This window comes from Pseudonaja textilis, chromosome 10 (assembly GCF_049901715.1).
Source record: "Pseudonaja textilis isolate UNSWEBS1 chromosome 10, rPseTex1.2, whole genome shotgun sequence".
Lineage (NCBI taxonomy): Eukaryota > Metazoa > Chordata > Lepidosauria > Squamata > Elapidae > Pseudonaja > Pseudonaja textilis.
The window spans coordinates 8560053-8588042 of NC_141999.1; the positions used below are offsets into that span (position 1 = coordinate 8560053).

The 27990-nt window shown below is 43.1% G+C and overlaps 1 protein-coding gene across 1 annotated transcript; it reads left to right on the forward strand.

Annotated features, from left to right (window-relative positions):
• The first annotated feature begins 928 nt into the window (after positions 1–928).
• On the forward strand, positions 929–27939 carry CAP1 (cyclase associated actin cytoskeleton regulatory protein 1). Its single transcript, XM_087939418.1, has 12 exons — positions 929–1016; positions 9747–9868; positions 11032–11132; positions 12574–12651; positions 14965–15159; positions 17183–17347; positions 17469–17652; positions 20389–20579; positions 21146–21269; positions 23846–23928; positions 24665–24808; positions 26526–27939. The coding sequence occupies exons 2-12, from the start codon at positions 9757–9759 to the stop codon at positions 26607–26609; spliced, it is 1461 nt and encodes a 486-aa protein (XP_087795544.1). The 5' UTR covers positions 929–1016; positions 9747–9756; the 3' UTR covers positions 26610–27939.
• Positions 27940–27990: the final 51 nt, after the last annotated feature.

Below are 27990 nucleotides of genomic sequence, written 5' to 3' on the forward strand. Positions count from 1 at the left end.
AAAGTGATTTAGGGTCGTTTTTCACATTTAACTGTTGCTGCAACTCCATGATCACCTGATCATAATTCAGACACTTGGCAACTGACTCATATTTATGACAGTTGTAATGTCCCGGGATCATATGATTCCCCCTTTGTGACCCTCTGACAAGCAAAGTCAGTGGGGAAGCCGGATTCACTTAACAACCGTGTTACTATCTTAAGAACTGCAGTGATTGGCTTAACAACTCTGGCAAGAGAGATCATTAAATGGGGCAAAACTGCCTTAACAACTGTCTCACTTAGCAACAGAAATATTGGGTTCAATTGTGATCGGAAGTCGAGGACTGCCTGTATTTGAACCCCACTGTTATAATGATGACAGGTAGAAATTATCCGGTAGATGAAGTGTGTGCATGCATTTCAGCCACATGGTGTAAAATTCCTGTAACTCCGACAGGCAGAATTTCAACCGGTGCATGAAGTATGTGGTGTCCCTGTGCATGTATTTCAACCACGCTGCATCCGCAAAGTGTAGAACTCTCGTAATTACGACAGGCAGAAATTCAACCAGGCTGGGAAGTTTATGCTCCATTTCTACTTCTGCCTGCACCGGAAACCTCCCCCCACCCCCATTCCTCAACTTTCCCGCCTTTCTGCTTCCCCGAGGAGCCCTAGCTGTCCATCTTGCCCAAAGCCCGCCCCGTCAGGGAAGCCACGCCTCCTCCCCGCCCTTCCTTCGAGCCTTCGGCTTCAAGAGCCTTCCGCCCAAATCCCACCTTTCTTTTTCCCCAGCTTAAACCGGGCGAGAGAGGCGTGGTTACGGCAATTTCCCTTTTAAGCCACGCCCATCTGGCGCGCCTTCTTTACCTGCCTTCTCTCGCTCTCGCTCTCCTAGCGTATTTCCGGTAACGCCGGAAGTGGTGCGGGGAGGGTTTCTGGGCGTCTCCAGGCGGAAGTGGAGCTGTCGGGGAAGGCGGCGGCGAGCGGCGAGGAGGTGAGCGGGAGAAGGAGCCGCGCCCTGAGCCACTGCGCGAGGTGAGGCGGCCGCTGGCGCTCCGGAGCGTGGCTCGGCGTCTCGAGTGGGCTGGGGCGGGTGGGGGGAGGGGGGAGAGTTGGTTTGAATGGCAGCTGTGTTGCACATCTGGAGGCGGTGGGGAGGGGAGGCGTGTTTGGGTCCCCACGACCCGCCTTAACCCGCTTCTGCAATGCCGTTTCCTGGATTCGCCCAAGCGGGGAAGGAAGCTGTTCGGAACCGGGGTTCGTGACGCTCCCAAGCCGCCCCAAACCGAGGTCAAAGCCGCGTTGACCTCGCCGACGTGGACCCGGCTTGGGCTTGCACATGGGCGTGCAAAGGGTGAACTTGATTGGTAGACTCGCGTCTCCTTGCAAAGAGGGCTCGGCTCCGGGATATCCTGGCTGCAACCCAGAGCTCCTTGGAAGGCCTTTTCCTTGCTCTCGGCGGGGCGTGGGAGGGGCTCCCTTTGGGAACTGCAGTGTCAGGCGAGGAGAACGGCGAGGCTGGTGGGGTTAAGCCACGAGAACAGACCCGTTCTCTGGCTTGGGCCAGCTCGGGATCCAGTTGTCCTTTGGGGGGCGGGGGGGGGGAATCTATTAAGAGCCATTCTCCGAGCTTAATGCCCAGTTTAACCTTTGGTCCAAATGTGAAATGAAAGAATGTGAAAAGCTTTGTGCATGGCTTTTACTGAAAAGCATGGTTAGAGCATTTAAACGCTGCAGAAGTGTGCTGCATAACTCTTCCATTTAGCTTTTTAGGGCCTAAATATAAAGCAGCTTTTGACAGATAATTTGGCTAAAATAGCCGATTTCCCAGACTATGACCGTAAAAGATGGAAGTGGCCTGCCAATTCCAATATTCTTAGTCATTGTGGGCAAGGAGGAAGAGACTGACGCAGCACTACATATTTTGCTAGTAGACCTAAGCAGAATTAGGGCTTCAAGATCAATTGCACAGTTTGAAGAGAGCGAGCAAGGAAAACCTGCTTGCTTGCAGAAAGCAGGTGTTGTCTTTAGGGGAAGGAGAATGGTAGCTAGTGGGAATTCATTTTGGAATGTGTCTTTGAATGCTCTGCGGTGTAATGGGAAATATGTGAGCATGAAAGCAGCAAGAGAGTCAGAATAGAAAAATTCAGTTTCATGTCATTTGTGGTTGGTCCCCTGGGGTGTATTCAAGTAATGTGATTGGAATAGAGCCACAGTTTATTACTGGTTCAGGAGAAATTTGAAGGTTAAATGAAAGATGTGTAAAGATGTGCTGACTTTAAGCCATCAGTTGCTTTGAAAATGGGTGTGCATTATACCTTAGGGACAGTTACTGAGTTTATAAATTGCACTGTGCTACAGTATGTCTTCATTTTGCTTTGCCATGATCTGGAAACCAATTGTGGCTTATTTAAGAAATGTTTACTGATACTTTAGACCAGATTATTTACAAAATAACTCTTAGCTTGGTTTGCACTAGGCTGCAAAAATCTTTGTCTTATTTGTCTCTCAACACACAAGAAAAAATTCCCACGTTGTAACTTGCAGATCAAGAGTTGTAAATTCCCAGTGAGTTGCATAGAGGAATTAAGATCTTTGGAAGCTGTACAATTAGCGGAAGATGAAGCTGTTGTATTATTCCACTCGATGGACAGAATCATAGGCATGTAACTAGGGTCAATATTAAGTTTAACACAGGAAGTAATGTGTAAAACCACAGAGAAGAATATGCAGCTGTGTACTCAATCAAGCCAAGTAGTTTCGATGTTAATCCAAGAGAAAAGTCTCTTCTCAAACAAAATATATAGTGAGTGGTGTGGGAAAGGTAATAATCCCACATTGTTATTGTGAGATCTGTACAGTGATGATTGGATTTGTGTGATATTTATGGGTTTGGTTGGTTGTACTGTAGACTTTTTAATGCTGTGGTCCCTGTTCTTATTCTAGGTTTTAATGTTGTGTTCTATTTTTATTATTATGCAGTGGCTGTTTTAATTTTGTTGTAAAGCTGCTATGAGTCTTTATAGGCTTGACAGCATAAACTCCATTGAAAGCAGAAACAGACTCATACCATTTTAGATAACTACTTGAATCAATGGGCAATCCCCAATAGGGATATTGTCAAAAATGTACTTTTAAATGTTAGGGAAGACATTTCTATTGGCTACATTCAGACATCATTAAAGCACAATTGGCTGAGTTCACACATGCTAGGCAATAATGTTGATTGGATATGCTTATTAACCCAATACAAGGCAAGCCACTTTGTTGGGTAATGTTATGCATGAATTTGCCACTAAACCTTGGTTCCTGTTGTAAACTCTCTAGGGAATTAGCTTTGTTATTGAAAAGGAGAATTCAGGTACAGTAAATTACATAGGGATGCTTTCAAATTGCTTAGCCCTGTGTTTTTAACAACATGTTGTTCTCTTCGTTTCTGCTGCTGTTTTCGCCCTGCCTACTTACTGTAGGTTTGTCAGCAAAATGTGGTTAAGTATCCCTTTCTTGTTCAAAGTCCATCTGATACTAGCCCAGAGCAGTAGCACTTACAAGTTCAGTTGGTGAGTTTCTCTAAAGTGCCTCTTTTGACAACTAAGCTTTGAACAATATAATGTGACTGACTGGATCCCCCTTCCCCAAGATTAGAAGCCATCCTAAAAATTCTGTTTGGTTGCAGATGTTTATCCTTCAAGGATTCATTGATGGTACCAGTGTTTGAGAATGACTGAGTAGAAATCACTTTGCATTTGCTAACTGTAGAGCACAAAAGCTCCCCCCCCACACAAAAAAAAGGCTTGTCCAAAAACCAAGGTCAGTGATACACTGAGCTATGTGATCCTTGTAGGGATGATGCTTTTACTGCTAACTATACTTGTGAAGTAAAAGTAGATGCTGAACTTTTTGTGTAAGCTGTGGCTAGTTTAATGTTACATTTGCACTGACAAATATGTAAACTAGCGAAGTATGTAAAATCTCCTGTTTGCAGTTTTCCCGTGGAATCTTTTTAAGATGGTATTAAAAGCAAAGCTGCTTAATTCAGAAACATTTCGTCCCTTTAAACCTTGGGCTTACTTGATCAGTGATAGTTTCTGAAAAACCGGAGTTCTCATTATAGATAGAATTTTTTATGTGTATGTCTTCAAATCAATCTTGACTGCTGACAGTTGTCCAGGCAGTTTTCTTGGCACCCATTTCTAAAGGGGTTTGCCCTTGCCCTCCCCTTCCTAGGGCTGGGAGAGGGAGAGGTCCAAGATCACCCAGTGTGGCCAAATCAGAACTAGAGCTCACAATCTCTTGATTTCTGGTTCGTTGTTGTAACACTGTGCCAAACTGGGCGCCATAGACGTGGATTTATGCATTTACATTTTACAGTGTTTTGTATTGCTCCTTCATAGACTTGGTGCTAATAATTAAACTCTGCAAGGGCCATTGCTTCCCAGTAGGAAGGCAAAGTTTGAATGTGGTTGAAAAGTGTATGCATTGGTAAAATGTTCCCAGCTGAGTATCGGAAAAACTTAGGGAAGTTTCACATTCTGAAGCCCATTGCAGACTTTCTTGGTGTTTTGTGAAAATATTTCTGGTGTCCACTTCCAAATAGGACTGGGTGTGCTTCTAGCTTCAGGCCTGCAACAGTTTGAAAGATTCCTCAGGATTAGTAGCAATTGCTTGCAGCTTTGAAGCTCAGCTTGGTGGAGAAAACGGGTTTGTTGTTCAAACAGACCATTATGGTATGTAGTAATAGACTTTAGTCTATTCTGTTAACAAATATTAATTTGTTTTAATGAAATGTAGGTAGACACTTTCCAAATTATTTGTATCCTAATTATTTATTTGTATCCTGTATAAAGTATTTGTATCCATTAAAATATGTCCTTCAGATTTATGAATATCAAGTATAGAACTTATTTACTGGAATCTACTCTCTTTATCCCTCTGCATGCTTTGCTGGAGTGATGCTGTACTATTCAGGTCTAATAACATGATAGCGTTTTAGCTAATAGTTATCAGAAATTATTAATTTTCTAATATTGGGTAGATAATTGTTGCAATGGACAGGGTTTATATATTGTGCGAATCCATGATCTGGTTTTGGCTTAATATGATGCATGAACACAACCAATTGTGTGAGGATTTTTTTTTTAACAATCCAATTTTGTTTGAGGCAATTAAGCTGAAATTTAGTCACTGCCATGTTTAAAAAGAAAAAAGAAAGCTACCCATGATTGAATATGTACGTTGCACTCAGCCAAAATATGATTTTATTATTTTTGGTTCAGTACACTTGCATTCAGCTGTTGTGGGTTGCATAAAATGAAGATGGGATATCATAATCAAGTATGGCATCGCACAGTATTGCATTCTAAAGCATGCTCTGTTGAACAACCTTTAATTGTCTGGATTCACAAATTGCTACAAGGCAAAGAATTCAAATGAGTGCATCCAACAGCTTTTCTTTGGCATTTTGTAGTCAAATGAGCAAGACGAAAAACCGTGGTCTTTTTGAAATTATTTTGGGTGCCTTAAGCCTTGCAGCTAAGCCAGAAATGGTAGTTTACAAATCAAAATGTCTGTGTAGTCAGAATGCACACAGTCAAGCCAGACAAGACATTATGTGTGGGGAACTATGGCCTCTTTATGACCTGTAGACTTCAACTCCCAGCATGGCTGGCTCAGGAATTTGGGTGGGGCAGTTTGAAGTCCACAGGTCATAATGGGACCATCGTTCCCACCCCAGGGTAAGATAATACAGGTAGTCCTTGACTTATGACCACAATTGAGCCGAAAATTTATGTTGCTAAGTGAGAAATTTATTGAGTGTTGCTCCATTTTACGACTTTTCTTGCCACAGTTGTTAAGCGAATCACAGCTGTTGTTAAATTAGTAATACAGTGGTTAAGTGAATCTGGTTTCCTCATTGTCAGAAGTTTGCAAAAAGAGATCACATGATCCCAGGACACTGCAACCGTTACAAATATGAACCAGTTTCCAAGTGGTCCAAATGCAAATCACATGACCATGGGTATGCTGCAGTGGTCATAAGTGTGAAAAATGGTCATAAAGTCACTTTTTTCCAGTGCTGTTGTAACTTCGAATGGCCACTAAGCAAACTGTTGTAAGTTGAGGATTACCTGTATGTGAACTCACCCTCCGTTTGGTTGGTACATTTTGCATAGTCGAATTTCTTTTTAAAAAAGTGTCCCATTGCACCACCAAAGTTTGCTGTGAATCATGGAGAAGCTGATTTAACTTTCCCTGATCCCTCCCTTTGATTATGACATGCCTTATCTTCGGTTTACCAGAGATTATGAGCAAATTGCTTTGGTTCTGGAAAATGTATCCTAGTTTTCCATTCCAGTTTCCTGCATGAGGATAGAAGCTCTGAAGTCGTGTAATCCACTTACTTGGAGGAAAAATTCCCTTTTGCGATGACCCAGAATGTAACACAAACATAACAAAATCCAAAACGTAAATAAATGTCCTTTAATGCCTCCGACTTGGCCCCCCTGTTCAGTAATTCTCAGTTGGAGATAAATCTTATTGAAAAATAGTCTTCAAAAGAAAGCAATACAGTCCGAACTTAATGAGCAGATAGAGGTGAAATAAAAACCCCAAAACAAACTATAATAAAGGAAATTCCACAACTTGGACCAGGATAAGTAATTACTAACTTCAAGGAGATAACAAGGCACAGTCTGTTGGAAGGACGCCAACCAAGATAACTTCAGCCCAAAATAAAACACGCTTTGCTTCTGGCAAGGCTGTGTTGTAATAGTCTCTCTTACATACTATTCTCCCCAGCTGCAACCAATGAGGGGGATCATGGCCGCTTCCTCTCTCGTAAGCCAAGTTGTTACCTTCTCCGTTCCTCTCTGCATGTCCTAGGATGAAGACGGGATGGGCCTGGTTCTTTCTCTGCCCAGCCAGCCTCTGTCCTTTCCCAGCCTCCGCCACACCTCCAATCCCTGTCGGCTGTTCTCCCTCTTCCTCAGAGTCCAACTCTAACAAGGGCATAGCACCTTTCCTAACAGCAGATATCAATCAATTCTGTAAATATTCCATGTTCCCATGTGCTGTCTCCAGTACCGGCAAAGTTTAATGGAAAAGCTTGGGAATAAGTGGCAGCTTAAAGCTTCATGAAAAGGAACTTTTTCTGAATTCATGAGCCACCCTGGGATCAATGCTTTTTCTGCAAAGAGGAAGTTGAAGAGTTTTCTGTTACAGGAATGAGGAAGCCTCCTTCCTCTTTGAAGCCTATGTGGTGACTTGGAGGCGCAAAGTGTTGCTTCAGGCAATTTTTGCTTCCTTATTGGGTGGATAAGCCTACGACTTACCACTAAGCTAGCCTGAAACGGGTTTGAGTAGCTCGCAGTTCAGTACTGTAGCCAGGCGTTGTCTTGATACGCTGTATTAAGCCAACCTCACAGTGAGCTACCCAGGTAGTCTTCAACTTATGACCACAATTTAGCCCAACGTTTCGGCTGCTAAGCAAGACATTTCTTTTTGAATGCCTTGAAAGCAAGGCAACGGTTGAGTTGTGTTGCATTTTATGACCTTTTCCCATGGCTATTAATTGAATCACTGCAATCTGGTTTCCCCCGTTGAGTTGTTTGTCCGAAGCTGGCTGGGGAAGTGGCAGGTAGTAATCCCACGACTCTGGGACAAGGCAACTTGTCATAAATACGTGCCAGTGGCCAAGCATCCAAATTTTGATGATATGACTATGGAGATCCTGGAACAGTGATGTGAGAACTGGTCATAAATCACTTTTTTCGGTCCTTTGAGCGGTCACTGAACAAACGGTTCCACGTTGAGGACCACCTGTACCATTGTTTGGCATAGCGCAGTCCTTACATGCCTGCCAAGGGTCTCCACCCACCAACACACACTTGTGTTACCCTGGTGTAACATCCCTTCCTGTAGAGCCTGAGATGGCACTATGATGAGGGGGGGGGTCTGAGCTGTCATCCTTTGTATCTCATTAGTAGCTGTCTCGGGCCCCGCTTCATTCTCCTGAGAGGTCTTTGTTTCATAGCCCATGAAATTTACATTGCGCGGTATCTCTTGGAATTTAAATTATGAAGATGTCTGAAGTCTTTCTAAGGACACTCTGGTGGTTTTCAGAGCACGGAGTCGCAGGTGGTGACAGTGGATCAAACATCATTTTCAGATCTAACCAACAGAAGGTTTTATTTTGACTAGAGCTGTGATTCACGTTGCAAGCAAGAGGAATGATTCACTGATCAAATGGCATAACCGGTTAAAAAGTAGCCGGCCCCTGGTCCCTCTTGGCATTTCCATAAAATGAAGAGATGGAGGGAGTGAGGACTATAAAGGGCCTCCCATTTATAAAGATAAGAGTAGGTTTTGTCCTCCCCTGAGGAAGATAGCTTTCAAAATTGAGGCGCCACCATCCATTATTTAGCATTCCTTGGAAAATAAGGTTGGGTAGGGAAGCAGACAAGGGTGCTTTTGTTTCTTATCTTGGACACCTGCTTATCTTGGCACATGCCCACCCTAAGCCTGGCAGACTAATTTAGCTAAAACCATTGCCCCAATTTGGAAGTTGGGCTTTGGATCTCACGTTCATGCAACATTTCTCTGCGCCCTGTTAAAGGAGCCCGACCATGAACCATCTCTTGGCTTTTGCTGTGAGCTAAAAGAACAAGGCTGTTCCTTTAAGGAATCCCTTCATTAAGAGAAGTCGAATCTTGCAGCAGTTCAGAATCTTAAAAGTCGAAGGGATATAAAGTTGGATTGTCTGGTGAAGGTTAAAGCAGAGCATGTTCTTCTGGCAGTTTCTGCTGACATCAGGACTGAAAAGATTATGTTTTATGGATTTGTTTCTCGACAAGAGATTGGACGGGAGATGAAGCGATAAACGTTTGCAACCTTAATAGAGCGTGAAGAGTCGCTGCATTTGTTTATATTTATGGGGAAGGTTGAAAGTCACTTCTTGCGTGTTTCTTCATCGTTTTTCTTGGGCTTTTTACTTTTTATTCTTTTTCTTTGACTTGTATTGGATTTTATTGTACTCCAGACTGTTAATAAAATCATATGCACACCTGTAAGTAGCCGAACTAGCTCAGGCCCCAAAAGTCGTCCTTCCAAACTGCAGCCTGCCAGAAAGTATGTTAATCACATTCCGTTTAAAATGACATTTAATCATTTGTCCTAGTATGACCCAATGTGGGGCTGCCTCCCCAACTCGCTACTTGGAGACCATATACAGCCTTCCACCCCCACACCATCTCCAGATCTGCTCAAAGTTCAAATGCTCCCCCTGGATGAAAAGTCTGTTTGAAAGCCATTGTGGAGGCAAGTCCTTGTGTGGGATAAGAAAGGCAAATGACACCCACAACTTTCGGTGTCTAAATACAAACTCAGCAACCGACAGTCCCCAGCCAAGCTAATTCATTAGCATGAATACAGAAGAGATTGAAGGATACCTCTACAAGGACAAGGGGATTAGAGATTAAAATGTTCAAATTACTTCCACCTGTTTAATTCTTATTGTATATCCAAGAGACAGGCTGCACCACCTCACACGTAGAAAGAACATTGTTCACCCACTTGTTTATTTCTGTATAAATTGCTGAGCGGTGAATATTGCATTTCTGCTCTGGGCTCAGTTTCAGTGGAGAGGGGTTTTGTTTTTTGTTTTTTTGGTCGATGTTCTGTAAATAAGCTTCCTTTCAGTGTTTGGCTGTCAGGTGATTATAAAAAGGCATTTTAGCTTCCTCCTAACACCATGGTCCAATTTAGCAGGTGCTGAAAGATGACAGAGCTGCAAGGTCTAGTTGAACGACTGGAGAAAGCTGTGGGGCGACTGGAGATGGTGTCTCGTGGTCCTGGCGTGCACGGTAGCCATGGGGACAGCCCCCAAAAAGGTAAGCTCCCTGTGCCTGATGATATTCCAAGAGGCTGACTCTACTCTTGTCCCCTGAGCATATTTGGGCAGCATGTGCCTCTGGTCCTTTCTGTGTGGACCAGGTTAGCAGCTCACTTTTCCTCCCCTGTACAAGTCCCGCCAGCTCTAAATCAAAAATATATAATAGCACTCGGTCAGATATGATCCTTCCTTCCTTCCTTCCTTCCTTCCTTCGCATCCATCCATTCATTTTGCATCTCACCTCTACTGCTTTTATACTCAAGGCAGCAAATATATATAATCCTCCTCCTCCTCCTCCCCGCACAACAGCCCTGTTGGGGTGCACTTACCTTCTTTTTAGTCAGAGTGATACTGCACGCTGCCAATATCAGAATGTTTGTTCCTTGCTTTTCTTTTTCCTAATTAAAGAAAAGCCAGCATGCTGCAAAATGTCAGCATGTAGCATCTGCATTCAGTTTCAGATTATGATAAGTGGAATTAGTAGGAGGCCTGTGAGGCAGCCAGAGGAGGAAGAGTAAGTTAGCTCCTTGGCATTGGCCATGCCCACATGGCAGGTCTTTTGTGAGCGCACCCACAATATGCTCTCAGCAATCCAAATGTGTTCACCCACTAAAAAGCACTGCCTATAAATAGGGCACCCTGTGAAAGTGTGTGTTCTACAAACCACATGGTTGGAACTTCTGATGGAGTTGAACTGTAGTCTTTATCGTGCTTGGAAGGCACAAAGTTTAGGAAAGAAAATATATTTTGGGAGTCAAAGTAATTGGAAAGGAGAGTGAATTTGCTTACTAAGGTTGGGCCACACTTTGGAGTTAATCTCCCAAAGATAATTTGCACTCCAAATTATCTTTTGGAGATTAGCTCCAAAGCAGCTGCCCAGCCCTGGTAAGTAAATTCACTCACCTTCCTAACTCCTCCTGCTCTCAAAACATACAACTCTAGTGTCTTGTTTGTAGCCCCTTAAAACCAGCTGCAGTTTTCCTGGGATGACACGCATGAACCTGGGAAAGAGACAGCTGCTTTAAAGGGTTTTTGCTGTGTTTACATATTGGAAGTCTCTTTTGGAGATTGTATCTCGGGCACTAATGCAGCTCAAAATCTTACTGCGTATTTGATATGTAACAGCCTCAGTTCTCATCTGCTGCTTTTCCTTTTTTTCAGGAATCGCTGAGTTTGTGCAAGCTTTTGATGAGCTCTTGGCAGGTCCAGTGGCTGCATACATGAAGATCAGCAGAGAAATTGGCAGCGAAGTCCAAAAACACGTATGACTCACGCTTCCTTCCTGTTTCCTATTTTGAGTGGACATAAAACACCACCCCTGATATCTTTGGCAGGCAATCAATTGAGGCTAATGGGCTTTCTGCCCAGAAAGTGAGGTGGCACGATCAGGCTCGACACAATAAATGGTGAAGGGAGACCATGTAGACCCTATTCATACACTTCGTTAAGGGGGTTGGCAATACTTTGGGAGTCCTAAAATTTGGTGGCCAGAGACTGCAAAAGAAGAAATGTTTAGATTCTGAAGACTGCGGTCATTTGGGCATGCCATCTTCAAATCTCTCCAGAATAGAAAATTCAATTTTCTGAGGAACGAGTTTGAATTAAAAATAGGAACTTGGCCTGGATTATTTTTCACGGGTATTGTTTTTGTGCAAAAGGATACTACGCCCTTCTCTTGAACTACTGGCTGTTGTGTTTTCTAGATACCTGCACTGACAGGAGAATGGGATATTTCTACATAAATTCTTAGGGTAGCCTTTTAAAATAAGCTACAAAAGTGGGTTAAGGAGCATTGAGACTACTCAAAGGATTGTGGTTTTTGTTTCCTTCCTGAAGTGAGATTGAAACTAAATTTCCTTCCTTTTCTACAGTTATCCCAGCATATTACACCAGCACTGACCTATTTCTAAAATATCTCTGTCCAGGCTTTAGGAAGCATTGCAGAAAATATTAACTTTCAGTAGAAGAGAAAGAGATAGCTCAGGATTGAACATTTGTGATGTTGCCTAGTTAGGTAATGAAATATCTGCAAGCAAACAAGCTCAAAGAAGTCCACAATATAATGCTATTTTAAAAATACCCGTTATTAGACAATTTTAAAATACTAAGAAATAATGCAAACTAAAATCAGAGAAAAGACATGAAAAGAATAGAAACGGAAAAGAGCTGGGGGGGTGGGGGGAAGAATCATTAACTCCCAATCTTCTTACAACAAATACAGGCCAATTAATATTTCCCCATCCCCTATGAAATTAGATACACCCTCACAATATATTGGCTTTTAAATCTTCTCTCTTCCACTTTTTCCCCTGCAAAACTCATCTTTCCTCTCCCTTCTCCAGGAAGTCGTCTAGGCTTGATTAATACACATATCAAATCTTGGTTATGTGATGGTCTGCTCCATTATGGATGGGCACTGCTTAACCAGCATTTCAAGGCCTTTGGCTTTGACTTATATTAGCCATCCCTGCAAAGTTCTGTAAGGTCCTGATAGTGTGTGGAAGCTATTGTTTTAATGATATTTTTTGTTTGTTTATTTCATTGTTTAATTTATCTTTGGTTCTTGAATGAAAAGCAGCATGCAAATGTAAGAAGCAATGTATATATTAACCTGTCTTACAGTCAGTCATTCTTGGAATTGTATTTTGCCAAACAATCATTGTGGCTAATTCATCGAGTTGTCTGTTTCTCTTTCTCTTTAAGGCTGAGATGGTCCATGCTGGATTGATGACCGAGAGGACTTTCCTAGTAACAGCCTCACAGTGCCAGCAGCCCATAGCAGTAAGTGGAGAAAAACCTTTAGAAGTATAGCGATGTTGCTCTAGTACAGGGGTCTCCAACCTTGACAACTTTAAGACTTGTGGGAGTTGAAGTCCAGAAGTCTTAAGGTTGCCAAAGTTGGAGACTCCTGCTCTAGTTGTTAAGGCAGCAGGCTAGAAAGCAGGAAATAATCCCATTTTAGGCATGAAAGCCAGCTGGGTGACTTTGGGCTAGTGACCAGGAGACAGTGAGTTCTAGTCCCACCTTAGACATGAAAGCCACCTGGGTGACTTTGGGCCAATCCCCAGGAGACGGTGAATTCTAGTCCCACCTTAGACATGAAAGCCAGCTGGGTGACTTTGGGCTAGTGACTAGGAAACTGAGAGTTCTAGTTCCACCTTAGGCATGAAAGCTGATTAAGTGACTTTGGGCCAATCCCCCTCTCTTATCCCAATCTAACTCGCTGGATTCTTGTGAGGAAAATAGAAGAGAATTAGATCTATATACTAGCTTGAGTTGTTTATAAAAATAATAAAAATGGGATATGAGTCAAATGAATAAACTGAATAAATAGTTAAAGAATTGGATTCTTTTTTCTCAAGGATATTTGCATGTGAACATGGAATTTTCTGAGCAGAGCCATCTTTGAAATAAACACCTTTTCCCAAAAAGCCAGAGTTCAGAAAAACCAAATCATACCTCACCAAATGGTGGTATTAGGTATGATGTGTAGATCAGCAGGTTGACAAAGCTCACTTTGAAACTTTGACCTGACCTGAACAGCTGGCTGACCTCAAGGTCTAGCTTAAGAATTTATAAGAACATAACTATTTCCCCAAATTCTCTCATTTGGGTTCATTGTATACTATCAGGATAGTTATGTTGACTTTTCAAACTGCCCTAAAAGTTTCCAGGCTAGACTTCATTAAAATCTTGTAACTAAGACTTCTTTCCTTCAGAACAACCTCTCCCCAATCTTTTAAAATGAGTTTTTACATTTCTGGGCCTTCTTTCTGGTTAGAGGGAGGTTAGCCCAGAGCTCTTGAGGAATTGTAACGAGTTGCATCTTTAAAAGATTGTGTTGCCTTTGAGCATTTTAAACTCTCCTAGTGCACCCAGGAAAGGTTACCCCCAAACAGATGAAGCTCAGGGGGAAGAAGCATCGATACTATACAGCAGTATTTCCCAACCTCAGCAAGTTTTAAGATGTGTGGATTTCCACTTTCGGCATGCTGAAATTGTAGGATTTGGTGAGGTTGGGAAACGCTGCCATACAAGCATGCAGGAAGCAATAGGAAGCCACCACTTTGTACTCCTGTTCTATAACTGCAGGTTCTACCTGGTGATGGAGGGTTGTAGTACAAGTAGTCCTTGACTTACAACCATTCGCTTAGCAATCATTTGAAGTTGCAGTGGCATTGGAAAATACGACTAATAACAATTTTTCACTCTTACGATTGTTGCAGCATCCTTGTCATATGATCAAAATTCGGACACTTGGCAAATGGGGTGTGTTTATGACAGTTGCACTGTCCCGGGGTCACATGATCACCCTTTGTAACCTTCCCAGCTGGCTTCCAACAAGCAAAGTCAAACCAGATTTGCTCCATAGCAATAGCACTTAGACTTATATACTACTTCACTGAGCTTTACAGCTCTCTCCAAGTGGTTTGCAGTGTCAGCCTCTTGCCCCCAACAATCTGGCTCCTCATTTTACTGACCTCAGAAGGATGGAAGGCTGAGTCAGCCTGGAGCTGGCCAGGATCGAACTCCTGGAATGAGCAGTAAGTTAGCCTGCAGTACTGCATTCTAACCACTGTGTCAGCATGGCATGATTCACTCAACAACTGCAGCAAAAAAAAAGACCATCAAATGGAGCAAAACTTGCCTAACAACTTTGGGCTCAGTTGTGGTCATAAAGATTTACGACCTAATTAAAACCTCATCATTGCAGCTCGATTGATGTCTTAGTACAATCCACAAACCAAGCAGTTCTTTTTTCAAAGGACGGCTGTTAAAACAAACCAAGGGTTAGCATGATGGTAAATCTAGACTTTATGGGTCAATAGATTCACACATGTGCTGGCCCTGGTTTAATTAGAAAGTGGAAGACAGATGGGAGGAGAACATTACGCCATTCCAAAAGGCAAAATTAAAAATATATGATAATGGGTGTTTTCTATCTACATGCTTAATCCCGGGACATAAAAACAGTAGCATCAATGGGAGGAATGGGCAGTCTTATAAATTACGATCAAGGAGAACCCTTAGCAGCAAGAGGATTGGGGTGCATAAATAGTTCACTTCTTGGTTTCCCTAATTTTGCAATTGCAGAGTAACTTCTCCGTCGTGTTGAAGCCAATATCGGATCAGATCCAGGTGGTCCAGAACTTCAGGGAGAAGAACCGTGGCAGCAAATTCTTCAACCACCTCTCGACTGTTAGCGAAAGCATCCCTGCACTAGGCTGGGTCGCCATGGTAAGGAATTGGGGGCTAAAACTTCTCCGTGGAAAGTTGCTTCCAGCTTCTCAAGGATGATATTATCTTTGCCAGTCTTGGATGCTGAGAGGGAAGAGAGAGAACACACCTTTCTCAAGCAGAATATTTCTATCTGTTCAGACACTGCAGTCAGACCAAGTTATTACCAGTTATTTCACTATTCCCTTTATCATCTTTGGTGTACAAAACTCATAAACTCCTTTCCCTACTCACCATGCAGGCTGGTTTAAAACTCAAGTTTTCTGGTTCATGTTGAATTTCCAACTCAAATTTCCAGGAAGGTAGCAAAATTTTACTCGCTTCTTATTGCTGTTAGAAAGGCCCTAATTTTGTCCTGGTTAAGGATGCTGAATCTGAACACCTATTATTGTTTTTGCTCTGTGTTACTCTATTTTTTATATATAGACCTGTTGGAATGTTATCAAATTCTCCTGTAAATTGCTTCTTGTGTACTATTAATTCAAAGGTCTTTATTAAATTAACTGAAATTAAACATAAGTTTACTCTGTCCAACCTGAATGGCTAATTTTCTGTAAGTGCTCTTTTCTTGTAGTCCTCCCAAAGCTAGTCCCTTATGTGAAGGAAATGACAGATGCCGCCATGTCCTTTTATACTCATTAAGGCAACGTGCTAATTTACTGACTTGCTCTTCTCATTTGCTCCAGCTGATTTTGCCTTTTCAACCGTCTTCTATTTTTTACATTTAACCACAAATTTTCCAAGTTCTCATCTCCACGAAGCCTCTGTTTCTTAGAGAAAGTAACTGGATACAGTGTCACATAAAAAGCATTGCCCCCCATATTTAAAAAATAAAAATAAAAATTATAAAGTTTTACTAGTTGATCTCTGGGTGAGTAGGAATAATACAGCTAGTCCTCAACTTGCAACCATAAAAGCCTATTATTACATAAGTTGTAAGCTCTAAGTGTGTCACTATGTGACCGAATCCATTTTAATGACCTTTTTTGCGGTGGTCATTCAGCAAACCCATTGTTCAGTATGGAGCATTTTTGCCAAAACCCAGAAATAAATGCATATTTAAAAAATAAAAATAAAAATTATAAAGTTTTACTAGTTGATCTCTGGGTGAGTAGGAATAATACAGCTAGTCCTCAACTTGCAACCATAACAGAGTCTACTTATTACAGTTTTAAGTTGTAATGGTCATAAAGTGTGTCACTATGTGACCGAATCCATTTTAATGACCTTTTTTGCGGTGGTCATTCAGCAAACCCATTGTTCAGTATGGAGCATTTTTGCCAAAACCCAGAAATAAATGCCAATGTTTAGTAAAAATATAAATCATATCACATGACTGCAGGATGATGCATACTGCTGTAAATGTGGGGCGGTTGCCAAGCAACCGAAATACAGCAACATGTCCATGGGGTGTGGCTATTGGAACTGTGGAACCGGGTCATAAGTAGCTTTTGGGTGGGGTCTGTCATAACTTTGAATGGTTGCTAAGCAACTGGTCATAAGTTGAGGACTACCTGTAACCCAATTGCAAGAAACAAATGTACAGCTAAAGAGCAAAGGCAAGACTTTGGATGGAATTTCGTATCTTGCAGTGGGAGTGTTCATATCTTACTAGGTTTCATAAACTGGGCATTTTAAAATCCAGAAAACTAAGACAGTAGTTGGAATGAAGAATGTCCCCCCAAAAAAATAGTTTTAGGAAAATTTCATGGCAAAAATTAAAACTCCATTTATGAAAGCATGTGGAGAGGCAGTGTGGGGACCGAGAGATATCAGAAGAAGATTCCCTTAGATATTCAGTATTGAAAGTTAGGTTGATATCTAGAGAGGCTCAGTCCTCCAGGCCATGGTTGTCCCAAAGGTTCTTTATCAAGAGGCAACTGGACTTTCTGGGGGTTTTTTTTGGGAAGAAGCTTCTTGGATGAGAAGCAAAACGTCTTCAACGAAAAATCAGAAAGTCCAGTTGCCGCTTAAAAAAACACCTTTGGGAAAGCGAGTTTGCTTCTCCTGCCAAAAAGCTTTGAGGAGTCCCTTCTTCCGAGCAGTTCTGTACGTAAAATGGAGGCGGTAAACTAGGACCCCTGCAATCAGCAGGCCCAACCCACTTAGGTTTTCTGGGTCTTCTTTCTCTAGTGATAAGAAGCACGTGGACTGGGTGAAGGCTTATCTCAGTATCTGGACTGAGCTGCAGGCGTACATCAAGCAGTATCACACCACTGGACTCACCTGGAGCAAAACGGTGAGTGTAACCTGCACCTCCGTATTTCAGGTGCTTCCTTGGGATATTTTCATTTGTCTGTTTATCAAATAGCCTAATTGGATCTTCTCGCCCCCGCTCCCTCCCCTCTCCATCCTTCCAGGGACCTCAGCCGACGGACGCGGCAAATGGATCTCGGGCTCCTGCTTGTGGGGGCCCGCCACCGCCGCCGCCCCCTGGCCCGCCTCCCCCTCCAGCACCCGCCTCCCCAACTTCTGGTTCAGATCCCTCTACCTCCCGCTCAGCACTTTTTGCTCAGATCAACCAGGGAGAAGCCATCACTTCTGGTAGGTGGATTACTTAATTCAGCCACAAGTGAGAGCTAGCCACGATTCTGGAAGGTAGCTTAAATTCTTGGTGTGTTTTTAAAAAAAAAAAATTCAAAAAGTCCTGGATGGAATTGTTCTTCCGTTTTCTATGCAGAGGATTATAGTCCAGGGGACGAGAGTTTCTGCAGGGTGCCGTTTGAACTGCATTCCATAACCCAGTTTTGCTTATCCAGTTTTAACAAGTTGCCAAATGTCACAAATGTTAATTCTCTTACGTGGACAGATGGTTGGTGGGGCTAAAGATAGCAGCAAGTTGGACGTTTACAACCGAAAGCAAGTTAATGTCTTTTGAACAGTAACTTGGCCTCAGAATTGCAACAAGGACTTAGAAAGAGATTCCGGGAGCAGATTAAGTTGAAATTTAACTAGTCTGTGCTTGCACAGCCTTTGGAGGAAATAATGAAACGAGGGAGTTACATTTCCCAAATCTGCAGCCATAGTAACATGACCAATAGAAACAATTTGAATCATTGCTTGCATCTTTGGAATTCTGCACCCCAGAACTTGGGTTTTTTTTCCCATTCCTTTGTCTTGCATTAAACAGAGCTAATTAAACCCTGTGTCCTGTGGGGTGCCTGTGAATAGGGTAACCCCACAAGCACATTCATTGCCCTGCAAAACACAGAAGGTTGTCAAGGTGTCTTGAAATTACAGCTTTTGTGCTACCTGGATACAATTGGAACACTTCCTGTTCTTTTCCAAATTTCAAAATTGCTCGATACTTTTTTTTTTAAGCAAATCAGACAGGAGAGATTCCCTTGAGTTATACACCCATTAATATATCCCTTGATTATAAGTGCTTCATTTTCCCATCGGTCGAGTGAAGGATCCCATGTTAAGAATATTGTTCTGACCCAAGCCTTGTTCTAATTAAACAAACACAAACTGTATAAAAGCAAACCTTTTTTAATGCGGCACTGGGAATTCTCTGCATTCCCAGCTAAGAGACATTTAAACCTAATTGTCCGATATCAAAAACAAACCCTTTCAACATTGCAAAAGGCTGCCAAGAACAGAAGACTAGTTACTGATTAAATATCCATTGACAGAAGTTTCAAAAGCAAACCGGAATAAGCAGGGCTTCAACGAGGACTCGGAGTCTAAAGAACTGCTTCCTGCAAAGACCACATCCCCGAGGGCTGGTTTTTATCCCTTATGGGAGGGGCCATTACCTTCCAGCCTTACTCCCGAGTCGCCCTTGCTGCTTCAGCTGCTCTTTCTCCTTCTAGCAGCACTGGGCACAGGCTCCCCAGAGTCCTCTGCGTCATTGCTACCAGACTCCACAAGCCCCAAAGGCAGCACCCCACTCTCCGATAGTTCTGGCCCTATCCCTGCATCACACACAGCCCCCTCAGAGACCTTTGCTGTCTGCACCTGCTGCCGGCGAACCACAGCAAATATTGTTCAAAGGGTGAATTGTCCTTAATTTGACTAACGAGTCATCTTATTGGTAAGAGGGGCAGCATATAACTTTAAGAAACAAAGAAAAAGTGACGTTGGGAAGACATTTTTTAAAAAAATTTTCATATAACCTTTGCTTGGTTTTCTGACACAACACCTCAAAACTGGACTTTATTTATTTAAGAGATTTGCATGGCTGTCTATCTAAAACAGATCTGGATGGCTCACAACCACAGATCGGTTGCGTTAACCGTGTACCGGACTTCCTCATTGCAATGGGATGTGCCATTGCCTTACTTTATCCTTGCCAGAACTCAGTGAGTAAACATAGAGTGATTTCGATATAGGTAATCCTCAACTTAACAACCATTTGTTTATTTAAAGTTGCAAGAGCAGTGAAAAAAGTCACTTATGACCATTTTTCACAAGTCTGTTGCAGCATCTCCATGGTCATATGATCAAAATTCAGGCACTTGGCAACTGGCATGTATTTATGATGGTTTCCTGGGGTCACGTGACCACTTTTTTGCGACCCTCAGACAAGCAAGGTCAATGACAAAGCCAGATCCACTTAACAGCCGTGTTACTAATTTGACAACTGCAGTGATTCAACTTAACTTAAATGTGACGGAGGTTGTAAAATGGGGCAAAACTCACTTGGCAACTGTCTTGCTTACAGTGGCGATTTTGGGATCAATTGTGGTCATACGTTGATAACTAATGCCAGCTAAGATTAGACTTAAGCATTTGTAGTATGCTTAAGTCTGTAAGATTGTACATATGATAAAATCATATATCACAACATCTTACCAGTTAATGAATATTTCAGCTTTATCAACAACAACACTAGAGCGCACAAGAGATATAAATTAAATGTAAATCACTCCAGACTCGATTGCAGGAAGTATGATTTCAGCCACAGAGTGGTCAATGTCTGGAACTCCCTACCTGATTCTGTTGTCACCTGCTCAAACCCCCACTCCTTTACCCTCAAACTAACCTCTGTCAACCTCACCCCATTCCTAAGAGGTCTGTAAGGGGTGTGCATGAGCACACAATCGTGTCTACCGTCCCTGTCCTATAGTCCCCAATTATTAGTTCCTATTTCATGTATTTAAACTTATGTTTATTCTTATTTCTGTTATATTGTAAGTGTTTGACAAAATAAATTAAATAAACTACCTGTATAATAAGGCCATTTGGTCAAGTATTTTAAGTTCCCAAGACCTCACAATGCATAATGGGTTAACGAAAGGTCTGAACGCTGCCAATGATGCTTTCCTCCCCTCCTAGGCTTGAAACACGTGTCCGACGAGATGAAGACCCACAAAAACCCGTCGCTGAAAAGCCAAGGGGGCCCTATACGAACAGGACCCAAACCCTTCACCGTTGCCAAACCTGCCTGCACAGTCAACATTTCCTCCAAATTGCCTGCCAAGAAGGAGCCTCCCATGCTGGAGTTGGAAGGCAAGAAATGGAGAGTGGTGAGTCCATAGGGGTTTTTTTTTTTTTCCACCTTGGGAGGCTGGTTCTTTGCAAGAGAACCTCCTGGGTTTAAAAGAGTCCATCAGGCAGGAATCTGGGAAATCGCTTTGCTTGCATGAGAGTGTATGAATTGTGTCGATACATAGAGGCATGAGTTGAGGTGATGCATCCTTGGTTTTCAAGCCCTTGGGCTTTCAAGAGGCACATTGGGCGAGGTGGCCCCCTTTCTAATAGGAGGAGGTAGAGCCAGGACAAAACCTCAATTACCTGGAAATGTAACTACAGGTAGCCCTCACTTAGCAATCATTCAAAGTTACAATTGACCTCTGGTGAAAAGCACCAATTGGAGCAGGGGTGTTCAACCTTGGCAACTTTAAGACTTGTGGACTTCAACTCCCAGAGTTCCTCAGCCAGCTTTGCCAAAGTTGGACACCCCTGCATTGGAGGAAACATACTCCTTTAATGATCATGGTGTTCACTTAAGAACTGCCGCAAGAAAGGGCACATTCCCATAGTGGAGAAGGGAAGGAATCTTGAATAATAGCAGCTGATCGTTCCCCTTTAGGAGAACCAAGAGAACGCCACCAACTTGGTGATCCGCGACACGGAGTTGAAGCAGGTGGCCTATGTTTACAAATGTGTGAACAGTACACTCCGTATCCAAGGCAAGATCAACTCCATCACACTGGGTGAGTTCACACCTCTTCTTTGGGATTTTGTTGTTCAGTCACAAAGTTGTGTCCAACTCTTTCCAGACCCTTCTTCCCCCCGTCCTCCACTGTGATGACCTGGGGCATGGCACAAAGGCAACACAGTCAGTTAAGAATCCCTTTATTAGCTCCAACTTTGCCCCCAATGTCCTGGTTACCTTCTGGCTGGAGAAAAAAAACTCCCAGGAACAAGTCCAAAACGTGGGCAACAAAAACTGTAACTATAAGTCCAATCAAAATGAGGTAATTAGTTTGGCAGGGCAGGAGCCAGAATTCCAGGCACGGCAAAACTCAACATGGTTGGAAAGATTCCAGGAACACACATAAGCAAAGTCAATACAAGATAAACTCATGTTTGCTCCCAGCAGACACCGCACTCAACTTGTATCCCTTTTAAACTCTCATTCCCAGATGTTGCTAATGAAGGGAATCAGGGCTCTTTCCTCCCCCTGTAAACCACTCAACCCACATTGCTCTCTTCGTTCTTCCCTGTGTTCCCTAGGATGAAGAGGGGGTGGGCCTGGATCTTCCTCTGAACTCCCTCTCCCTTGTTCTACTTCTCCCCGGCTCTGCCCAGCCAGACTTTGCCCTTCCCCAGCTTATTCCACAGCCAACAGAGCCACACTCCCACTCCCTGTCAGCTGTTCGTCTTCCTCCTCGGATTCAGACTTCGATGGGCATGACATCCACTGCTTCCTGGAACTTACCTAAGTTTGTGTTCACTGTGTCGATGACACTATCTGAGTTGCTGAATTGAGGATTAAGTGATGGAATTAGAACCTAAAATAGGTTGGATTTCTAGGACAAATGACTTCGAAGTCTGAACTGTCTGGAAACAGGATAGAAAACAAAATCATCATTGAACTCTGAAACCATTTTGGCTCCAAGTAGAGCTTGCTTTGGAGAGTGGTTCATACCTGTCGATTCAGGTGTATGCTTCTGTGATGAAATTAACTCCTGTAGAAAGATCTCGTATATATATGTGTTCTGTCTCACCTTTCTTCTTTCCAAAAGATGAAAAGAGTACAAACTCACACAAACACAGGCAGGCAGGCTGGCTCGGACTTCACAGAGTTAATTCTTTGGAACTGATAATGTCCTTGGCATTCCAACACGCTCTGCCTGCCAAGTCCGAACTGATAACAAGTAAAAAGCTACTTACAGAAAATTACAAGGCAGACCACAAAGAAAACCTGAAGTAAGATCAAACTTTGTCCCGTACAAAGTTCCAGCCGACAACACACCCACTTTTATCCCTTGTGGGTGTGGCTCAATGACCCAACTCACTCTGACCCTCCCATGCTTCCTACGTTGCTGCTCACATTTCTCCCTACAATGCTGCCTAGAATCAAGCCAACATTCTTCCTCTTGACTCTGTCAAGGGCTGCTCCGATATGCCTTCCTTCTGATTAATCTCAGGCTGTTCCTCTCGGTTGTCTGATGAAACCTGAGGCATTACCAGGGAGGAAGGCATTGCCAGAGAGGAAGGTCCTGGGGAGGAAGGCATTCCCAGTTCCTCCTCCTCCTCTTCCTCTAACAGCACAGGCTCGGGAATCGGAGCCACAACATATACATACATACATACATACATACATACATACATACATACATACATACATAATGTACTGATTTTATAAGAGACATCTAGATGGCAGCATTTAGATCAAGGATGTCCAACCATAGCAACTTAAAAACCTGTGGACTTCCAACTCCTGGAATTTTCTAGCCACCAAGGTTGGACACCCCTGATTTAGATGATTTTGGACCTGCAGGAAACCCTGACATTTTAGGCTAGACTGGGAAGGCAGAAGTACTCTGAAAGAAAGGAATTCCATGCTGCTGACTGGAAAACTACAAGTTGCTGTTCATGAAGTCAGTAGTTGAGTTTGATTCTAGAGAGACTTCCTGTCAGCCTTCAAGATCTTCTTTCTGGCTGTCATGAGTAACGGGGGGAGGAAGGGGGGAAAGTATGGGAAGTGAGCTGGAGGGGTTACTAACTTATATTGTATACACTGAGGAGGGTTTCTATTTTTTGCTTCGCTTTCTCTTCTCTGCGCAACTGCAAACCTTTATCTGAGTAAGCCAAGGTCAACTAATCATCACCACCTGGAGATGTCCACATAATGAGGTTCCCAACTTTTAATTGGAAGAACCGTTTGAACTATTGGGGGTGGGAACATTTCACTCCCTTGATATATGTGATGTACGTGCCTATTTCCCCAGGTTCAGAATTCTCTTGTTGCTACCACTTGACTTCCAGTAAAAGATCACCTTTTCTCTAATTACAAGAGTCTAAGTATTTCTTTCTTGGATTTTGAACGGAGCACCTGCTGACACTTCCTTACTCAAACCTCAAATGCATGTGTGCTCAGCCATGTGGTGATGGTGGTATTTTTGGTTTTCTTTCTCTTGCATTTGATGGGGGGGGGAGTTTTTATATTGGATTGCCCAGGACCAGTGAACGAATGATAGATCGTAGCTAGGTTGAGGTTTATCTTCTTAAAGGAAACAAACACTCCATGCTAGTCTCATTTTTCTCTTTCTCTCTCTTGCAGATAACTGTAAGAAGCTTGCGCTGGTATTTGATGATGTAGTGGGCATTGTTGAGATAATCAACAGCCGTGATATTCAAATTCAGGTAATGTCCCTGGCTCGTCTCATCTTGACAGTAACTTCCTCCCACCTGACATCTCAAAACAGTTGCCGGTGTTGGCGACGAAAATGCAGTAGCTCACCTTCCTGCCCTTCATTTCTATCTTACATTTAGGGAAGGGGTAGTAAAGTTGTGACCCTTAGCCAAATTTCTGCAGTCCTTTAGGAATCCATGTCCGTTCTTGGGTTTTAGGAGTCCATATGTCCCTTCTTTTTGAGGAATAGCAATAAGCACTTAAGACTTACATACTGCTTCACAGAGCCTCACAGCCCTCTCTAAGCGTTTTACAGAGTCAGCCTCTTGCCCCCAACAATCTGGGTCCTCATTTTACCCACCTCGGAAGGATGGAAGGCTGAGTCCACCTGGAGCCTGGTGAGAATCGAACTGCCAAACGGTGATCAGAAGTAGCCTGCAGTACTGCATTCTGACCACTGCACCACCACGGATCCATATGTCTCTCTTTAGTTTTAGGAAATCCGTATGTCCCTTCTTGGGAAAGTGTAAAAAAGAGGTTCAGAAGAAGAGACTAATGGATTTCGATTTCTGGCTTTGAACTTGTTCCTCCTGGTTGCTCTACTCCTGTCTACCTTTCAGCTTCTAAATGCACCATGAGGGAAATGTGATTTCCATAGAAGAAAAAAAGAATGTTGCCCAGTCTTAACCGTAAGAGATGGAGCCCTTGGCTGTCTCTCACCATGGTCTTTTTTTTCCCCCCCCCTAGGTAATGGGTAAAGTGCCAACCATTTCTATCAACAAGACAGACGGTTGTCAAGTCTACTTGAGCAAGGGCTCTCTAGACTGTGAGATTGTTAGTGCCAAGTCCTCGGAGATGAACATTCTTGTTCCTACAGACAGTGGTGACTTTGTGAGTTCTTTTCCATATTGCTCTGAAGGGGGTGTTCATTAAGGCTGAAAAGGGGAGGGGGCGGGATAAAGATAGTCCTCGACATACGGCTGTAATGGAGCCTGCCAATTAGGGTCGTATGCCGTGACCTGATTTTGCAACCTTCTTTGCGGCAGTCGTAAAGCAAACGCATCGTTTGCTAGAAGTAACCTGTTGTTAGGTTTAACCAGTGTAAAATGTGATCAGGTGACTGCACGATGCTGCAGATGGCAATGAAGGCAGCCATTTTGAAATTTGATCACATGGCTGGGGGGGGAGGTGGAGTAGTGGCTGTTGGAACTTCAGAACTTCCCCTTTTCAAGTAGGCTGTAAATTTGAATGGTCACTAAGCGAACAATTGTATATCGAGGACTATCTGTACTCATAATAGAAACATTCCTCTCTTGCTGAAGCAGATAATGGTTTCAGGGAATTGCATTCCTGAGCAGATGTTCTTGGTTCTTTAACAGGAGAAGCAGGTTTTTCACTGGCAAAGATCAATGCACTAGCTATAGTCACACAGCATACTACACCTGGTTAGTTAATTCAGTTTCTGAATCTGCAAACAGTGAAACATAGAACTAGCTAAAGCTAGCTTACGGATTTAGGTTCATGCAGCAGCTGCCAAAAATAATGCGCAGTGAGCACGTCATGCAAACACTTCTGCTAAGTTCATAACTGACCTGCATGAACCTAGCCAAGGAGATGGAAATTAAAGAAGCCAAAACTTTAAACTTGGGGGTAACCATCCTCAGAATGAAGTATTAAGTTCAAGAATTTCCAACCAGAAATGGCACAACCAGAATGTGTCTGAATGAGGAAAGCTAGCATGAGGCGTATTCAAATCCAGTTCTTGAAAGAGATAGGAAGTCCCTGAGTTAAGTACATCTGATTTAACGGACAACCTGTAACTATGATAGGCTTTTATTACCAAAAATGGCAGGTGACATTGTCCTTCCTCAGACTGATGAACTAAGTTGCCTCTTTTCAGTGGTTTATCAAAACATTGTGTGGCTTCAGCAGTTTGTCAACTCAAGGAAAGTGAATGCCACCCACCATTTCTGGTAATAGGCAATCTGCTTGTAAGTGTGAGTTCCAATAGAGGAGAATGTTTGTCGCTCAAGGTTAAAATGAGAGGTCCTTGATTCTTTCTGAGCCTAGCTTTCTTGCAGTCGTTTCATTACCAAACTACATAACTTCATCAGTTCTAGTAGGGTTTGCACTCATTTTACCTTCAAGTGGCTGGATGTTACAGTCTGTGACTTCTGACCTTATACAAATTCAAATTAAAGGCAAGAGATAGGAACAGAACTCACTTATCTGGGGACTGCCTATACTTTGGGATGTAGAAGATACTGTGCCAATAAGTTTCTTTGCAGCTTTATCATCCTCATTGATCTGCGATCAAAACCATTGATAGCTGGAGAAAACATTGCCTTCTGTGACACAGTACGTAATCAAATACTGCTGTTAAAGGAAGAAAATTTGTGTTTTGGGGCTTCCCTCAAATATCACGTTGCCCAGCTACTCATCACCTATGGGAAACGGCATATAAATTGGATGAAATACCAAATTATCTATCAAATTAGGAAAGGTGCCACCTAATGGGGGCCTATGCGCAGAGGCGGAGGTGTCCTCAGCACCCGGGTTGTCTATCTTCTACACCCCAATCAGTGGCTTATATGTTTTGTTTCCCCAGAACGAATTTCCTGTCCCCGAACAATTCAAGACGCAGTGGAACGGGCAGAAGTTGGTCACCACGGTGACGGAAATCGCCGGATAAAGATGGCCTGGCGCTTCACCACCTCCCCTTCCTCTACCATCACTGCGGGACAAAAAAAAAAAATGCTTTCTGGGGACCGGCTTTTAGATTCCTTGTCCCCCTTTTTTTTCCCTCCCAACTCTCAGTCTGCTTCTGTCTTCTGAAAGTCCTGCCTCCCCCTCCCCTCACTGAAAATACCTCAGGCTGGGATTTGGGGGTAGGGTGGCAGGTTGATTCCATTCTCTCCCTTGACTGGCAGGAAGGTGTGGCATTCACTCCCCCACCCCCACCCCCCACCCCCGGTCAGGCAACACCCCATCCTTGTCGAATCGATGTAGGTGTCACGCAGGCAGGCACCAAGGAGTGTCACTTAAATGAGGAACCTTGAGGGCGGGGGTAAAGTTTCTTTCAGGATATGGTACCCACCCACCACCCTTTACAGATGTTTGAAGTATGCGTGACAGACGTAAATTGGGGGAATCCAAGGGAATTCTTTCTGTTCAACTAATCTCACCAAGAGGTGCTGAGAATAGCTTTGCTGGACCAAAGGCTGAAAATGGGATGTGTAACATTCCTTCTCCCCCCGTTTGCCCCCTTCCTGTGTTGTCCGTGTAAATTCTGTGTTGTGCCATGATGTGGGGGGTGGAGAAAAGTGCCCTGGGTTCAGGTGCCACAAGATTGGAACAAATGCTCCTTCCTGGGCACCCGTCCAGCAGTTCGAAAGCTGCCCCTCGACCCCTTCCATTCACGCCCTCCTACAAAGGGAAAATTGTACCCAAGAGGCCTCTTCTGAACAACACTGTTCAATCTTCCAGGACAGTTTTTTCCCAGAATCTGTATCAGGTTGTTTTCCCTCCGGCCAGGGCAGAATTAAATCTCCATTCCAAGAGAAGTGTTTAATTGTTTGTAAGCACAATTCCATGGTGTTTTGGTTCCATTGCTCAATGACATTTATTAGCCCCATAGCATTAGCGCACACACACACACCCCTCTTTAGCTAGCTCTCTCTCTCTCTCTCTCTCTGCTGATTCTCTGCAGAAAGTTTCGTGTCACACAGCACTCTGGTGATCGTGACCAGGTTGAAGGCATGGTACTGAAATGACCCACCACAGGGAGCTGCCTGTCTTAACTGTAGTAATGCAAATTGCCTCTTCCCCCGCCCCCTACTCCTTTTGCCACATTTTTGAGTTTTCCATTTGAAAATTTAACAGAAGATATACAACTCTTATTTTGAAACTGTCCTGTGACTCTTACTTCTCTCCTGAGGCTTGTGAAATAAAAAAAAAAACTTTCTTATGTACTTAAAATTATACTGAAGATAGAATAAAGTTAATGCCAAGTTGCTCATAAAGTGTGATCCTTACTAAGCTCAACACAAGTGTCTTTAGAGTTGATCGTTCAT

Coding starts and splice junctions, on each gene's coding strand:
- CAP1 (XM_087939418.1), top strand. CDS start 9,757: ATGACAGAGCTGCAAGGTCTAGTTGAACGACTGGAGAAAGCTGTGGGG. Junction 11,133..12,573: donor GCAGCGAAGTCCAAAAACAC/GTATGACTCACG, acceptor TTTCTCTTTAAG/GCTGAGATGGTCCATGCTGG. Junction 17,348..17,468: donor GACTCACCTGGAGCAAAACG/GTGAGTGTAACC, acceptor CCATCCTTCCAG/GGACCTCAGCCGACGGACGC.